Raw genomic sequence first — 18,133 nt, 5'->3', positions numbered from 1 at the left:
TTGTGTCCCAACAGGATTATTGTGGAATAATCACAAACACATTCTCCCTCTGAGTGCTGTTATTGTTTACTCCCTGGGAGGATGGTCCTTGCCCAGAGTCGTAAATTCACAAGTGAAAATATTTACCAGTAACCAACTGCACATTGGGCTCTTACATAACCAGGGCTGCTCTGGGGGACTCTGCCAAATGGCAGCATCTCCATGGGAAAAGCAATCCCACCCCCTTGTCCAGATGAAGCAGTGCCAGGGGCTGCAGCCTTGGGGGTGACCAGGGATCCACCAGCAGGGAGGTGACCACAGCCTCGTGCAGCCTCCTGGGGACCACGGGTGTATGAGATGGTGGGTCCAGTTCATCTCCTGGGCACCCTGGGTGAATCCCACGGGATGAACTGGGTCCAGTTCATCTCCTGGGAACCCTGGGTGAATCCCACGGGATGAGCTGGGTCCAGTTCATCTCCTGGGCACCCTGGGTGAATCCCACGGGATGAACTGGGTCCAGTTCATCTCCTGGGAACCCTGGGTGAATCCCACGGGATGAGCTGGGTCCAGTTCATCTCCTGGGCACCCTGGGTGAATCCCACGGGATGAGCTGGGTCCAGTTCATCTCCTGGGCACCCTGGGTGAATCCTACGGGATGAGCTGGGTCCAGTTCATCTCCTGGGCACCCTGGGTGAATCCCACGGGATGAGCTGGGTCCAGTTCATCTCCTGGGAACCCTGGGTGAATCCCACGGGATGAGCTGGGTCCAGTTCATCTCCCGGGCACCCTGGGTGAATCCCACGGGATGAGCTGGGTCCAGTTCATCTCCTGGGAACCCTGGGTGAATCCCACGGGATGAGCTGGGTCCAGTTCATCTCCTGGGCACCCTGGGTGAATCCCACGGGATGAGCTGGGTCCAGTTCATCTCCTGGGATCCCTGGGTGAATCCCACGGGATGAGCTGGGTCCAGTTCATCTCCTGGGCACCCTGGGTGAATCCCACGGGATGAGCTGGGTCCAGTTCATCTCCTGGGAACCCTGGGTATATCCCACGGGATGAGCTGGGTCCAGTTCATCTCCTGGGCACCCTGGGTGAATCCCACGGGATGAGCTGGGTCCAGTTCATCTCCTGGGAACCCTGGGTGAATCCCACGGGATGAGCTGGGTCCAGTTCATCTCCTGGGCACCCTGGGTGAATCCCACGGGATGAGCTGGGTCCAGTTCATCTCCTGGGAACCCTGGGTGAATCCCACGGGATGAGCTGGGTCCAGTTCATCTCCTGGGCACCCTGGGTGAATCCCACGGGATGAGCTGGGTCCAGTTCATCTCCTGGGCACCCTGGGTGAATCCCACGGGATGAGCTGGGTCCAGTTCATCTCCTGGGCACCCTGGGTGAATCCCACGGGATGAGCTGGGTCCAGTTCATCTCCTGGGAACCCTGGGCTCAGGACTATGTGAAATTCACCCAGGGAATGAGCAGGCAGAGACCAGCACTACTCAAACCTCTGAGGTTTTGGAACAGGCTTTGCTGTTGTGTGCAAAAAAGAACAGAGAAGTCCTGTTCGTGCCCCTATAGGCATGGGGGGAATTAATCCTATGGATCTGAGTCCTTCAATTATGTAATTATTGCAACTATTGCTACATGGGCCTGTGTGTCAGAGGAGAATGCTTGTTTGCATCTTAGTTGCTTCATGCCTGTTACACTGCCATGTTTGAGCAGTAAATCTCAGATTTGACAGTACTTAGCGGTGCAAAAAAAGGAATAAAAGAGAGCAGGGGAAGGGCAGATTTACTGGAATCTCACCCTGTGTTCAGCACAGCCTCTGGTCCTCACAGCTGGGAGGGCTTGGGGTGCTGGGGATTTGCAGCACCACCTCTGGAGACACTGCTGCATTCCCAAATCCCAAAGCTGTGCTGCTCCATGTTCCTCCACTGCGGAGCTGGACGTGACCTGAGCGGTGCAGACCTTGTCTGGAACAGTTCTGCACCAAACACTTGGGACAGTGTGGAGCTTCTCTGGTTCCAGTGGTCATTAAGCACTAAAACCTTGGTTCTCTTCTCTTTTACAGACGATGAGAAGGGTGTGGGCCAAGGTGGGATTTTGTATTATTTTATTCATAGTTACACCGGAATGAGTGTGCCTCTCTCTGACAGAGACTTTTTGGTTTTTAATTCAACTCCTGATTAGATGCACCATGAGCAAATAAAGTATTTGCAGAGCTGCCTGTCAGACACCCCTGTGTGATGAGAAAGTCCTTTCTCATCTCTGGTGGCTTCCCCTTTGTCACAGCATCCTCAGCTTGGGCTCTGTTTTGTGTTACAGATCCCAATGGATGTACCTGGCTTTGAGCTTTATGGGCTGTTTCTGTGCAGGGATTTCTGAAGTCCATATTCCCAAGGACAGGCTCACCTGGGGAAGAGATGTAATGTCCATTTCTAGAGCACTGATTGTGGTACCAGTTTATTGTGGAAAACACAGTTCACTAACCAGCAGGACTGGCAAATTCTGTTCCCTGATCTGTAGAGAGAAGCTGAAAAACCTCAAAACACAGGCTCTTGGTTATTTGGCTTTTTAGAGAGCACTGAAATCAATAAACCAAGCATGGGTATTTGAAGTACAGATAAAATTTATGATTGTATTACACGGTGTAATATTAAAGTACAAGGTGGTGAGTTTAGTTTCTAGCACATTTGGGAAGCTTAAAAACCATGAAAAGGTGATACCAGCAAAAGCATTTTCTACTTTATCGGTGTCCATTTGCACAGAGAATTAGCTGTACAGTGTAATTCCCATGGCTACTGGAACGTGAGTATCTTGGAGTAATTGAGTTTTTGTGGCAGCATTTTGGACCTTCCTCTGAAAATGCAGGTTTCTGAGGTTCATTCTTCTCTAATATCTGATAAATTCTATTTGTTTTCTGCTGAGCACAGTGCATGAAATTCTCCTTCCCTTGAGGAGGTGAAACTGCACTGGAAGTTTTCAAATCCATATTTAGAGTCAGAGGGCACTATAATGAAACTAATGGAAACTGTGTGAGAAAAAAACCCACCTTGAATATATTCATTAATTCACTAGCAAATAGCAGAGGATCATAGAAAGCATCAGCAATTAGCAGTAATTTAATCCATCGGATGTCAGTGATTAATTTCCTGTGAGTTCCTGCTAATGCTGCATGAAACACATGGAGAGTGCTCTGGCTGTTCTGTTCATGTGCTTTTTCTGCTAGATTTGAGCAATTTATAAGTTGGGTTCATGCCTTTGGTGCCTATCACCCATCCCTGAGCACAGTCAGGCACTGAAATATTCCCAATATTTCCATCCACCTCCTCCCTGGGACTGGTGCCCGAGAGGGGCTGACAGAGCCAGGAACTCCAGGTTTTGACCATGGATCTGTTTATCAGTGATTGGAAATCAGTCTTTACCCAATTCATCTACATTTCTTCCTACAGGAGAGGGCAGCAAAAGCCACAAACTCCTTTCCTTCCTGCAACTGTGCAGGTGCTAAACCAAGATGAGGTTTTCTGATTGATCCACTTGTAAAGAGAGAAAAACAGGGGAGCAAGTGCTTGCCTTGAGTATAAATATAAAAACAAAAATTCCAGCTGCATGTAAAAAGAAATTGAAAAACCAAATGCTGTTTTACACCAATTATTTGGGCTTTTTGTTCAAACGGGGCCTCAAGTGTTCCTGTAATGTGATGTTAGTGGGAGTGCATGACTTGCATCTTCCCCCTCTTTCTTTCCTCCCTTTGAGTGGTTCATTCAGAACCTCAGAGAGGTTTTAAAGATACAGTTCCTGTGTTAAATTCAGGATCCTCAAAGGTGAAAATTCAAACAATGCCATAGTCCAACATGTTATATGTGAAGTAACACTATAGTGTCTCCAGGCACAAATTATTCAAATTTACCTCACAGAGTCACACGTCTTCCTTAAAGATGTCTGAAATACCTTGGGGAACTCAGTATAAAGAGAAAAATTAAAAGGCAGATGCATTTCTGATGAAAAAATGGGTTGGATTCAGTCTCAGAGAGAGGCTCTTTCACCCCATGCTAGTTTATCTGGCTTTTCAGATGTTGCCAGAAATGACCTCCTAGCAGTGTAAAGTCCTTGGGATCACTTTGTTTTCTTTACCTCAATAAGAAAAAATAAATAAATATATCTTTTGATTATCCACCTAGCTGGTTTGGGTTTTTTCTGTCACAAACTATTCACCAGGGGCTGCACTATGGGACATTTTTGCCACTTTTTCAAGATGATGTGCCTTCCTTTCTAGACAGGATTGCTCAATAACTGTTTGTAGTCCTTTATCTTGGCTATCAGCAGAAAGAATGGACTGTTTAGTTGGTAGGGAAATGCCAAAATTAGTCACTTTATCTTGGATTATTGTTACATTTGCTATAGAAGATAAGGAATTCAGGGCAGCTGGTGCAGAAGATGCAGTTTGAGGCTTGAGCATCAAGCACCAATAAAAGCTGGATTCAGAGCAGCATTATTTTGTAATTTAGCTGGCAATGTTTTCCTGTAGAAAAGTTGGAACTTTCTGTTCATCTGATGAGTACAAAATATTTTTATGACCCCAGCCCTGGGAAAGTGTAGTAGTCGTCCTAATGAGTCTAACAGATTTGGGAAGGGTTAGAGTATGTTGCATCATCTATTGGGTCTTCTGCTGAGGAGGGAATGAACATTTAAAAATACTCTCATTTCTCATCCAATTTGCAAAAAAAAAAAAAAAAAGGAGCTCACAGAAGTTACATCGTGACCATAAATCTTGCAGAGAAGTAATGGGCTAATGGTAAATATTACAAAATGGGAGGTGGGGGATTTTGAGACATTACCAGCAAGGCAGACCGGTGTTTGGGCATGAAAGAGGACTTGTTTCACCTTGAGTGGGCAGAAAACGAGGCATTTTCAGTTGAGCATGCTGTTTTAAAAGACCCAGAAAATTTCAGTTCAACAGAGACATTCAGGAGTGGGAGGGACTTCCCTCTGCATTACATCCCCAGTGAAAACACTGCTCAGGCACAGAGCAGAGGGACAAATAGAGACCCTCCAGATTAAAGCAGCAAAAAATGGGCTGCAAAGAATAAAATGGCTCTGTTTGGTTTAGATGATCAGAGTAGAGGGGATCTGATGCATGCCAAGGGATGGGAGAACTTGTTAAAAAAAGAAAGGGCTGGCAACAAATTAGGAGGATAGAAAAAGGGATTGAGTTGGAGGTTATGGAAGCCTCTGAAAGTGCCACACGTGAATTTGTTGTGACAAAACCCCCGTCTTTCTAGCAAGAGCTGTGTGCAGCCCAGATGGGGAAATTGAATAATTGCTGCTTTGTAAAATCATGTTGTTTATTTCTAGCTAGGCTATGGGTTACTTGTAAATAAGTTTTTAGAGCTGAATCTCTTTGGGCAAGGAAATCCTCCACTGAGAAGGGTTCACTGTGTTTATTCAGGAGTTTGGCCATTCCTGATGAAGGGAGTGGGGAGGGGGGCTGAGGGTGCATGAGGGAGGTTTGGGTTTTTAGCAAGTTTTACCAAAGTTCTGTGCTCCAGGCTGCCAAAGCGAGGAAAGGAAATCCTGGCAGAAGAGGAGCAGTGGTTCCTGCAGTGTTCTCCTGCCCTGCTCAGTTGGAGCTGTGGGGTGGCTCTGCCCTCGTGGTCCTCTATAAAATGGGCAGCTCAGTGATGAAGAAATCCTGCCAGAATTACCTGTGAGAGTGCCAGGGTCAGGCAGCTGGGAGGGCTGTGCTGAGATGCACCAGGGCAGGAATTCTTGCCTTTGTTCCCAGTAAAATTCTCTTAGTATCTGTTATGACTGAGAGCTCTGGTATAGAAATATTTGATGCAGTGATTTTAGGTGCAGAGACACCACAAAACCTCAGACATATTGACAGAAGCACTTTTTTTTTATGAGCAGTTTATTTTCCCCTTCAAAAGGCTGGACTGAGAGTGAAGAAGTGTATCAGTCATGTCCTACCTGGCATGATGAGGAAAAAGGTTTGTATGAAATCAGTCAAATTTGAGTCGGGGTTTCTGGGAGCTGTCACCTCCCAGGGTGGATGACTTTGAAGGGCAATCCCTGTGTCCTTGCCATGGCTGTGCATCCATTGCAGAGGGCATTTCACCCAGCTGAGTGATGAGCAGCAAAACAGACCTGCTGGAAGTGTGAGCCATGGAAGCTGCTGGAATAACCTGAGCCAGGGAAATGCACTGCTGGGCAGATTTACAGCTCCTGCTAGTGGAGATGAGCATCAGTCTAATGGAACCCAGCTCAGCAGGGAGCACTGCTAAAGCTAAAAGTCACTCAAGTCACAAGTCTGGTGTGTTCCCTCATTTTGTGGTGGTGGGCTGCTCCTCCTGAGGCAATTTCTGTATGAAGTAATACCTTGAGAAAACATCACTGTTTTATGTGAGAGTGAAATACTGGCTGGGTCAGGTGCCAAGGGTGGAACTGCACCGTGCAGAAACAAAAAGGATGTGTTTTAAATCCAGACATGTCTCTGCAGAATCTGAGTAGCATTTAGGAATATCAAGGTCTTTCAGAGTCAGGTTTTAAGCTTTTTGTTTCGTATCAGTCTATTTTTGCAGAAATGTGGAACAAATAAATAAAAGAAAGTCTTAAATCACTGTGTTTACAGCATTCTGGATAATACCTATTAAAGCACGATAACCTCATCAGAGATGAGTTATCCAACTGATGAGTTTCACTGCCTTGGCTGATTGGGAAGGCAGCACAGCAAATGTTGGTACTGTCAGATGTAGAGTACATGGATGTTAACAGAGAAATCCCCCCTGGTTTCACTGGGTTGTGGTTTAATTCACATAAAATGAAAATGCTGTGCAGATCTCATCACACACTTGTTTTTGTTAGCAGCACCTTACAGTCTTCCTGTATTTACAAAAGTCTTTTATAATTGAACTAAAGAAGAAATTATTTCTAATCCCATTTGAACTTGAAGACTGAGCTCAACTTGAAATCTTAACTTGGAACACAAGACTTGGTTTCCCTTCAGCTTTTTCAGGTTTGTCACTGAGACACTTTTTAAGTCCATAGAATCCTGGCTGTGTGTGTGCAATTTGTCTGTCAGAATCTTTACATGCAATTCCCTGATAATTCCAGTGAGCCAGTTATTTGGGAATATTCTGTGTGCACACACACACACACAAACACACATGTGTGTGTATATATATATGTATATATATACATATAAACACATATTAAACCAGATTGATCTCATGGCATAGTAAGATACTGTGGAACTGTAAGTAGATGCTGTGTAGCTGAATAGGGAAATAAATTCGATTTTTATATATATTTGAAACACCTTTAATGACTGCTTCATTCCTTGTCCTCACCAAAGTTCAGTGAGTGGAGTGAGTTCATGTCAGGCTGCCTCTATGGCAACTGCATATTCTCTGGTGGTTAATTTTTAAATATGAATTGTGAAGGAAGAAATGTAGCAATATATCAGGTATTTTGAACAGCCTCTGACTGTAAGAGGCCATGGCAGTGACTTCAGTGGGCAGCATCCCTTCCACAGCTCTCTTGGTGGGCTTTGGAAAGCAGTGGTGGAGTTTCAGGTGGATGATTTCTTCCTTTTTCTCCTTTACCTGCAATGCAAAATATCACCAGCAACAGCAGACAAATGTTACTTGATTTGGGGCATGTTTGTGTTTTACTTTCACTGTGCTCTCAGCTCAGCTCACACTCCTCAGAGCCCCTGTCCTGGACAGCCCTGGGAGCTGGTCACAGCCATTCCACGCTCTGTGCCAAGAGTAATGAGGCCTAACAGGAATTTTAACTACAATTGAGTGGAATCCTGCAAATCAGTAACAGCAAATGGTTTCAATCCCTGTCTCCTCTCTCAAAAAAAAAAAAAAAAAATTACCCTAAGTGTGTAATGAATGTCTTTATGATATGATTGCCTCTTTCTTTTATTGAAAATGGGGAATAATTCAAGAAGGGCATGGCTGAATTTCCTAGGTAGAGTAAATAAAATGAAAACTGGGTTCTGTTTCACAACAAACACATGCTAAGTAATCCTTAGACCTTGTTCTGAAATGCTCAAGTCATGAAACTTTCAGTTATTTTTTAGAGATACCAAGATAAATTCTTGCAGTTTGTAGCTCAACATTTGGAGAATATTGTGGAATATTATACATTTTTATAAAAGCTGTTGGCTAAAGCTGCTATGAAATTGATTCCCTTTAAATGATTGAATGTCAGGTTTGTTTTCAAGCCTCAGATTGCTTAACTCCAGTCCTTACTACTCTTGTTTATTTTCAAAGCTGAAGTCATTTGTTGAAATGTGAATCATGCCAGAGTTTAGCTCTTTGGGGATTGCCTCATGTTTAAATAGGAAGACTGAATTTAGAGTAATAGCATCTCACTAATTAACAGCTAATGAGTATTTTGGTTATCTCACTAATACATACGTGCAGTGGAATTGGAGTAAAGAGTGGGAGGGTCTGTCTTGGGCTCTCTGTGGTTTCCCAGTTCCATTTCTTCTCTCAAAGAAGCACCAGTTGCTGGTATTTGTTAGGGCAGCTTTTGGGGGAGATTTAATCTCTGGATGGCCAAGTTGCCATTTAAATTTGAAGAAATGGAGTCTTTAAACTTACTTTCCAGTGTCCAAGAGGCAGCTTCACTATAAGGCAGCCAAGATAATTGTATTTAAATTAAATGTGCCATGCGATGTCCAGTAATGCATCTGCCTTATCTGTTACTGCATCAGAGATAAAGCCCAGGAGCTCACCCTGGTCCCAGCAGAATTCAACCACAACAATGCTGTTAAATTCATGGGGACCAGAACTGGAGTTTGAAGTATTTTTTTTGCAGTGGTGAATCTTTAGAGATTCACCTTCAGAGAGGCATTAAATGTGAGCTGGGTGCTTTCCTCCTGAGGCAGACCCCTGACTGTGAGACCTTCCTCCCTGCTCTGGCACCAATCTCCTGGGTTTTCCCATCAAACATGTCCAGAATCAATAAAGTTTTCAAGGGGTGCTGCTCACATTCCTCTTATGGGTTTCCAAAACAAATTTGGAAAGGTAAACAAGTGATTAATGATATTTCTGTAAATTAGGTTTATAGTTCACTTCTGCTTTTAGTATTGGCAAAACTATTTGGTAACACTAAGCTGAGTGTGCAACTCCTAGAACAGAACAATGGACTTCAAAGTTTACCTTTCCTGTGTATTTGTTGCAAGACTACAATAATAATAATAATAATAATAATAATAATAATAATAATAATAATAATAATAATAATAATGCTTACGTCCTTGTTTTCTTTTTCCCAATTGCATGTTTATACAGAATTAACAGTTGGGTAATATTTTAATGTGTGATTTCAGTATAAACACTTTTACCATCCATTATCCATATCCTTAAGAAATATCCTCATTCCTTATGCAATGCTGCCCAAGGCAGTGTTTTCATTTGATTATTAAGAAATTTTATTCATCCACTATTGAAACCAGTGGTAAAATTCTTCTGGACCACAGTGGAAATAAATTATTATCCACTTATTGATATTGGTTTCATTGGTGAGGTAGATTTCATGTAATGCAATAGCATTTTGTTAGATGCTGGAAATGGACAACGCTGCTCTTCTTTAACACTTGAGGTGACATTCTGTGGTGTTCAGGTTTTGAATAATGCAACGAATTTATCCTTGTGCAAGAAAAAAGCAGGGAACGTGTTCCAAGCTTTGTCTTGAGCAAAGAAAATGCAGAGAGGCTGATCCCATATTCCTTCAACAACGTCAGAGTGTCAGAATAATCCTTTTTATCAACAGATTTCTCTTTTTTTGTTGAAATTCTCTTTTAGTCCCAAGCAGATACATTCAGCCTGAGGGATACAAGGGATGCATTCCTAGAGGAATGTCTGTTTGTAAGTCCTGGATCAGTGAATTCAGTTCTGTCTTATCACAGCAATCCTGCTGCATAATTATTGCTCATAAACTCTCCTTCACATTAATTATTTCATATCAAGTTAGTCTAGAGAAAGGAAAACTGATTAGGAAACCAACCAGACACTCAAATATCTGACAGCAGCAGTCTCCAGTACTCTGATACTTTAAAAAACAGTGTAAAGTTTCTAAGCACAGTGCTGCAAATAAACCAGTTTTTCCAAGTGAGCTAGGTGGATAAAGATGAACATGAGAGGTTGTTAGGAAGATGTTCACATGGAAATAAATTTCCACTGGCATTGTTGACTTTGAGAGCAAGATTGTACCTATTTAATAGGACTCCTTTCATATTATTTTAACAGCTGTGAAATGTGTGCTTCTGAATGCTTCATCATTTCAGCGCATTTTCCCTTCAGTGTTGGAAATCACATTGTGCTTTTTATTACAAAATATTGTGGGATGGGATGAAGAATAGAGGGATGGCAAAGAAGAGGAATTGTGTATGTGCAGCAGGTAGATTTAATGAGTAAATTTGTGTGTTTTCAAGACACTGAAGGCAGTACAGGAAGTTTTCTATAGACTGATTACAGATACATCAGTCCTTGACTTCCTCTCCTTTTTTTTCCCTGCAGGGCCAAGGCTTTTCGTGGCAAAAAGATCCATGGAGAGTATGACATAAAGGTGGAACAGGTAACTCTCAACCTGAATGCTATTTTGATATCTGTGCATTTAAAACAACACATACATTTAATACTTGCATACAGTAGCTCCCTGGAGGGATTTAAAAGCTGTGTGGATGTGGCACTTGGGGACATGGTTTGGTGGTGGCCTTGGACTAATGACAATGGAGATTATCTGAGAGGGCTTTTCCCACCTAAATGATTCCATGATTCTCTGTGCACACATGTACAGATAAATTCACAATCTTATTTGGGTACAGAGTTAGTTTCCCCCCCTGTAGCTGCTGTGGGGTTTGGTTTTCTCTGTTTGCACTCACAGCTTTGGCTTTCTCTCTTGAATTCTGTTTATCCCAATCCAGAGTTTTTCCACTTTTACCCTTCTGTTCTCTCCCCATTCCTCTGGGTGGGAATAAATGTGGGGCTGAGCTGCCAGCTGGGGTTAAACCACAACAGCCCTTTTTTGGCACCCAAAGTGGGCTCTTCTTAGGGGATTTTGACCATAATTTTCACAGCTTGAAAAACATCTTGCATTCAGAAGTTGTTGCTTAGAGACTGTGAAGTTCCCAGACACTCCATGAATTACGTGTGGCAGTTCTGTATCACTAATTCCCCACTCAGGAATATAAATGTGCTCTGGGTGCAGTGCTAGCATGTGGTGGGTTAAAAAAAAATCCATAATAAATAGGAATAAATATAGAGATATAATTTGGGATGCATTAGAATGATGGCTATTTTATTTAAGCTGATAGTAGAGATTTAAAGAAGTCTTTTCACTGCTTTTGAATCTTGGACTCCTCAAATAGATGTTGCTGTACAAAGCATCAGTCCTTGAGTTGTTCTGTCGTTGGATTTTCAAGGAGCGAGGGAAAATTATCATTAACTCTGTGGATGCAGCTGACCTAAATCCACTGTAATGGTCCAGCATCCACTCTGCACCACTGAATATCTGCTGCCCTTGGCTTGGGAACATGCAAAGCTTTGCCAGGGGTCTTCAGGAGCATTGAGGGAGAGGCAGGAAAACAAAGACAACTGATCTGTCCACTCACACCTAGGTCAGAGCTGACAGCACACCTCCCATCTCTTTAGTGGGAGCAAAAACTCGGGGTTAACCTGGAATTCCCTTCCTGTGCTGTACTGTGGGACCAGAACTTTAATTGGAGAGAGACTGGAAGTTTCTAAGCCACACAAATCCCTTTGTTGCACATCAACATACAAATAACTACTGCTGCTAATACCATTTATTACAATAGTTATTATTTCATTTTTACACTGCTTTCCTCAATATACAACGTTTTTCTTCTATCACCCACTAAGCTTTTTAAATGATTTCTTCATTGGAGACACCCGTTCTCAGCCTCAGAGTCAGTTCATTGAGTCTGACGTTTTCAGTGCCTATACAGAATTTCACTCTCTCCCCATTTGCACTGTTTTTTGCAATAAGTGCTGTCCCAGTGATCCCAGGAGGTGGGAGGGTGTCTGGGTTTAATGAGGAGAGTTCTGTGCTGGGAACTAAGCCCTCACTCCAGTGCCTGAGCTGAGCAGTGGGAGGAAATCAGGAAATTTTCAGCACCAGGGTGTGAAAACCTCCCAGATCAGTCTGAGGAAGACTTGCAGTGATTCCATTTTCCAGGGGCAGACTAATGAGGATTGTGACACTCTCTATTCTGTGCTGCAGTCCGGGACAGCAAAGACACTTTTATTTATCCACCAGAAGACAGCTGGCTGCATTTCAATTCTTCTGCTGGGTAATGTTATTGTAAAGTGCCTTGAGAGTCTAAGCTGGTGAAAGGCTGGGGATAAATGAAAAACATCCTGTCCTTTCCTTTCAAACAACTGCAGATTCAGGGTATGGCAGCGGCTCGTTTAAACCCCACATTTCCAGTGTGAGAAGGCTTCTGAAAAAGTGCTTTAATTGAGAATTTTGCGAGACAATTGCTCATTAGCACCAGATCTTTTAAAAAGAGGAGCAAATGCGCATAAAGAAAACTGAAAGGGGTGAGCGGCATGAGGAGACACAAAATTCTATAAGAAAATGTCGTTTTAATTCTGCTTTTGTACTGTTTTCTTCAAAACTTTATGTCAATGTCGAGCCTGTATTAATCTCTTTGATAACATTGTGCAAAGCAAAAATATAATCCCTACATTTCTTCGTAGACATGGATAAGTAAATCCACTTGCTATTGCCCCACAATCCATTTTCACAACTTTTTTTTACCTTTTGCTCTCTTTGGATTAAAACCTTTTGAAATGTGATGTGTTATACTTGACAGATCCTGCTGGATCAATGCCCTCTTGCTGCTCATTTTATTTCAAAAGTATACTGTCAGCACTTCTGGCCCTAAGGCTGAAAATCAGGGAGTTAGGAAAATAAAGGTAAAGTAAACCAGACTGACTAATGGGAGTCTTTTTTTTTTCATAGGCAGAATTTTCAGAAATCAACTTGATAGCCCATGCTGATGGCAATTATGCAGTTGATATCCAAATAATTCGAAATGGCACGAAAGTTGTCAGGTAAGAAAAATGAAACGGAATAACAACAAAAAGCAATAAATGGCTTCATGTGTGGATGGAAAGGTGCTGAGTGGTTTGGATGTGATTGTGGATTTTGAGTGATGCCCCTCAGGGAAAGTAGAAAATAAAATATCTGATTTGTGACAACCTTTTTTTGTGTCAGGAGGACACATTTTAATCATGGGGGAAATGGATTTATTAAGGGAATGAAGTCCAGAATAAAGACTACATGGCTGGGAGTTGGGGATATTGATTTGGGGTTTATGTTTGCTACAGAAGGACCCAGATTTGGTGATTTTGTGCCTGCCAGACTTTCCCAGAAGAGCAGAATTTATTTCCAACATGGAATATTTTCTATTGAAACAGACAAAGTCATAACACTCCTCTCAGGGCAGCTCCTGGAATATTTCAGCCGGTTTGAAACATTTCAGTTTAAACACCTCAGATTTCCCAACAGCTGTTTTGTCTAAAAAGGATGATGCCAATGAAGGCAGGGTAAATTTAACTTTTTGTTTTTTTCAGTGAGGACATCAACAGCCTCATAAATGTGAGGGGAGAAAACAAGGCAGAGTAAAAACTTAAGGAAGTATCAGAAAAGTTATATCAGCAAAATTATTATATTGGCAAAATTAGTAGCAAAATTATATCCAATATTTTATTTAAATTGTGAGAATTACTCCCATTTTGGCTGGTGCAGTTATGTGTGAGTGAAGTGTAGCAGTTGTTTGGCTGAAAAATTGAATTTAAAGCAAGTCCTGTATCTTCATGGTTAGCAGAACATCTCTCTGAATAAATACTTGAAAATGTCTACTCATTCCTGTAAAAAAAATAAACCAAACCAACAAAACAAAACCACCAACAAAAAAACTCCAGGAAAAAATATTAAAAAAAAGTTCATGCTTCAAAATTCCAACTCTTTAATCTCTGGCATGCTTTAAAAATATTGCAGTTTAATACAAAAACAATGATCTTGTGCCAAATCCACAAGATTATTTCCTTAGAAGAGCAAGAGATTTGATTTTTCTTTGGGTTGGTGGAATTTTTTACCCAATGACGGAAGTTTTAGAGCCAAGAAATCTTGATCACTGCTCCCCAGTGGCTTTTCTACAATATTCCAAAAAGTATTTTAAAAGGTATCGAGGCCAAGTTACCATCAAAACATGTCAGGAGAAAATGAGGGTTGGGAACCTCCAGAAAATAACATCTCCAAAGATTTATTTGAGAGATTTTATTTCTCATGCTGGTCATGAGAAAACTTGGTAAAAGTGCTGCTTTTGTTAGGAAACAAAGGACCTTTGTGCCAGGGATTACTCTGAGAATGAGATAACAAGGGGCTTTAGAATATTGTAGTTTGATGGGTAATTGATTTACCCAAATAGAACTACCTGAAGCTGATCATTTTCCCTCAAATCTGGTGCGAGATACCTGGGGGTGACGTTTGGGCTGTGAGAGGGAGGTGCAGACGTGATGGGAGAGCAATTCTCTGTTTCTGTGGTAATTGGAGATATTTGTTATCAATTTGAGGCCCAAAGTGACCTTGGATCATAGATTTATGAGCAAATTACTAGTTAGCAAAATCACAGAAATTTCAGTGGCAAGACTTTGCTGGTTTAGTTTAGGAAGGAAAAAAACAACAACTATTTAACAGGCACCAACCTGTTTGTTTTTTGTGAATGAAAATCATACCATTAAAAAAATTATATTTTCTGTAACATGATGCTGAGATTTGTGGATCTTGATGCTTGAGCTACAATTAAAATTTTTCTCCTGACCTCCTTCTGTATACATTCCATCCAGCATTAATTACATAACTAGAACAATTATGGGAATGTATCATATTCCTCTGAGGAGCTTTTGCAAAGCTAACAATATTTCTGTATTTTTAATTTTTTAAAAGTACATTCCCTCCATTCCCCAATTGTTTAATTAAATTGGTGTTTGAGAGGACAGTCTCTGTTCCTTTATTTGAAACCACAGCACTGTTTGGGATGTGTTATCCCCTTATTTCAATAAATAAAAATTGCCTCTTTCTTTCACTGAGGGATTGCAATTTTGATGAAGGCATCATTAATCCTCTAAGTAATATATTCATGCTGGGCCAGTAAATTGGATTTCCATGCTCCAAACTCTTGGCATCCCCATGAAACCTAGATCACAACATCTCTGAGCTGTGCTGCAGATAGTTTTTAGGAATCCTGTTTAAAGGCAAGGATTTCTTCACAGGTTTTGCTCATTGAGCTTCAGTGCCATTTCAACGATGCCTGACAGCAAACCTTTAATGCTGTTTTTTCCAAATCATGCAGGTTTGTTTTTTGTTTTTTTTTTAATATATTTACAGTGGCAGTGGTAAAACAGTGGCACAGGGTGTCCAGGGAAGCTGTGGATGCCCCATCCCTGGAATTGTCCAAGGCCAGGTTGGACAGGGTTTGGAGCAACCTGGCATAGTGGAAGGTGCCCTGGCATCCACAAGAAAAGAAAATGAGCTTTAAAAGCTCCCTCTCAACCCAAGCAGTTCTCTGGTTCTGTGATTTGAAATTCAAGAATCCATCTAATCTACTTGGACTACTGCATCCAGGCTGGGATCTCAAAACAGCTAAAGTGATTCTAACAAGAACTGCAATTGTTTTGTTGTTTCTGTTCTACCACACTGAGACTTCTGAATCATTTTGTAATCTTCAGAGTCTCTCACTCCAGTAAACAGCTTGTATTTATTCAAGGCATGTAAATAAATTCACCAATTTACTATGCTAATTTAATTTACCCTGCAGTTATACCTCTTCTAGGAGGTTGAAATCTTCAAGCTAGTCAGGGTTTTTTTCCCCTACAAAATTGGAATGCAGAAAAGACTCTTTCAACAGTCAAATTTAGGAGTGAATTGCCCCTGCTCTGGAAGCTCTGTCCTGTTGGTTTGTGTTTTCTATTTTCAAAACCTTCTCCAGCAACAAAAAGTCAGGGTTGGAGTAAGGTGAAGATGGTGTCAGACTGTTGGCAAAGGTGCAGGGTGATGGGCAGGAAAGCATGGGGGGCAGCAGGGGAAATGCTGATCAAATACCTGAGAGAAAAGGGGGAAATGCAGTTGTAAGTCTAAAAATTCATTTTGGCAGGTCTCTTGATCAAAAGTTCAGTTGTGATTCTCTCCATTATGGTCTGATTCTTTTGCCAGCAGTATGGTTGTTTCATCCCTTACTGTCCTTAAAACAGCCTGACAATAATTGTGAAAAAAAGTTGTGAAATTATTGACAATACTTGTGAAAATAATAAATTGTTCCCCAAAAGTCCAAGTTTGTGGCAGAGCCCTCTGCCTGCTTTATGTTTTTCTTGTCACTGCTCAGAAACTGAAGAACTGGTCTAGAGGTTATAGACATGATTTATTATTTATTTATTTATTTATTTATTTATTTATTTATTATTTCAGGAAAACAGCCTGAAATCCATAATTTCTCTCTCCTCTTAATGGAAGCCCATTATTGAGGGGATGCTGAACAGATTAAGGTTGATGCAGATTTTCATGAAGCCACCCTGGCTCTTCCCATCTTTTACCATTTCCCTTTGGTTTGAGTGTTTTTGATGAAGCCACCCTGGCTCTTCCCATCTTTTACCATTTCCCTTTGGTTCCAGTGTTTTTCATGAAGCCACCCTGGCTCTTCCCATCTTTTACCATTTCCCTTTGGTTCCAGTGTTTTTCATGAAGCCACCCTGGCTCTTTCCATCTTTTACCACTTCCCTTTGGTTCCAGTGTTTTTCATGAAGCCACCCTGGCTCTTTCCATCTTTTATCACTTCCCTTTGGTTCCAGTGTTTTTCATGAAGCCACCCTGGCTCTTCCCATCTTTTACCACTTCCCTTTGGTTCCAGTGTTTTTCATGGAGCCACCCTGGCTCTTCCCATCTTTTACCATTTCCCTTTGGTTCCAGTGTTCTTCCAGCCCTTCCCTACTCACCCACCAGCCATTTTTCCCCCTCTGCACATTTTGCTGTTGTAGGAGAAGCAGTTTGCTGATGGATTTCAGCACTGTGAATGTTTCTTGGCAGGTCATTCCGGCCCGACTTCGTGCTGGTGCGGCAGCATTCCTACAGCATGGCGGAGAACGAGGATTTCCGCAACCTGATCATCGGGATGCAGTACGCCGGCATCCCCAGCGTCAACTCCCTCGAGTCCATCTACAACTTCTGTGACAAGCCCTGGGTGGTGAGTGCTGCTGCCTTGAGAGGCTCCCTAGAACAGACACTAGACAAGGTCAGGAGAATAAAGTGGGCATTTACTGAAGGCCTTCAGTAGGCACAGCTTGGGCAGGCAAAGCCTGCCAGAGGCTGCACCCAAGCTGGACAATGGTGACGAGTTTTTCACACAGTTCTGAGTTTGGTCCATTCACATGTCAGGGGTTAATCCTCCAATTACAGCTGCAGGTAATGGAGTCATTTACCCCCAGTTTGCTCACCCCTCCAAATTCACTTTTGTTTGTATTTTTTGGGTCCTGAGGCAGTGAGGTGTCCTTGATTCCCAGCCCTAGAGAGGAATTGTTGTGTCTGACCCAAATGTGAAGACAGTAACTAACACTCCATATGGAGTTTAGAGTTATGCATTAATGCAGTACAGGATCTGAAAGATATAAAACCTAAATCCTAAGGCATCACTGCACCTGGAAATTCCTTGGGCCTGGCAATTCAGCTGCTGCAAAGACTTTCTTTAACTGTGTGTTTCATTCCCCTTCATGAACATTGATTATCAAACTTCCCTTGCTGAGCAGTGAAATAGTGGAAGAATTAAAAACCAAACTAAGATATTTAATTTATTTTTTCAAAGAGCCAGTGTGGAGAGAGAGAGAGGAAAAATCTTTGTAATTCAAATAGAGAAATAAGTGAGGCATCCAACGGAAAGCCTCCCCACTGCTAACATGCTTCCTCAAGTGAGGAAAGAGTGTTTATTCACAATTTGTCTGGGAAAAGCAAGCTGAGAATATTTCTCATATTTGTGGCTTTGAACATAATTTGAACAGGCTCTAGCCAGTGTTTTCCTCATTCCTGTGAAATTTTTGGGGTTATGCTTTAGCAAGGAAATCTG

At 42.0% G+C, this 18,133-nt stretch overlaps 1 protein-coding gene across 3 annotated transcripts in view; it reads left to right on the top strand.

The window, feature by feature from the left end:
- The window catches only part of SYN2 (synapsin II), a 154,382-nt gene that overhangs the window by 47,441 nt on the left and 88,808 nt on the right, over positions 1-18,133 (top strand). For 2 of the 3 annotated variants that reach the window (XM_062500556.1, XM_062500558.1), the window contains exons 2-4: positions 10,515-10,572; positions 12,982-13,073; positions 17,104-17,260. In XM_062500556.1, coding sequence (XP_062356540.1) covers positions 10,515-10,572; positions 12,982-13,073; positions 17,104-17,260 — 307 coding nt within the window. Of the gene's footprint in view, positions 1-10,514; positions 10,573-12,981; positions 13,074-13,485; positions 13,489-17,103; positions 17,261-18,133 lie in introns of all 3 variants that reach the window. The other variant, XM_062500557.1, reaches the window with a different exon arrangement.

The sequence above is a fragment of the Cinclus cinclus genome, chromosome 12 (assembly GCF_963662255.1).
Source record: "Cinclus cinclus chromosome 12, bCinCin1.1, whole genome shotgun sequence".
NCBI classification, from domain to species: Eukaryota; Metazoa; Chordata; class Aves; order Passeriformes; family Cinclidae; genus Cinclus; species Cinclus cinclus.
This window is presented reverse-complemented; position numbering and strand designations above follow the sequence as displayed.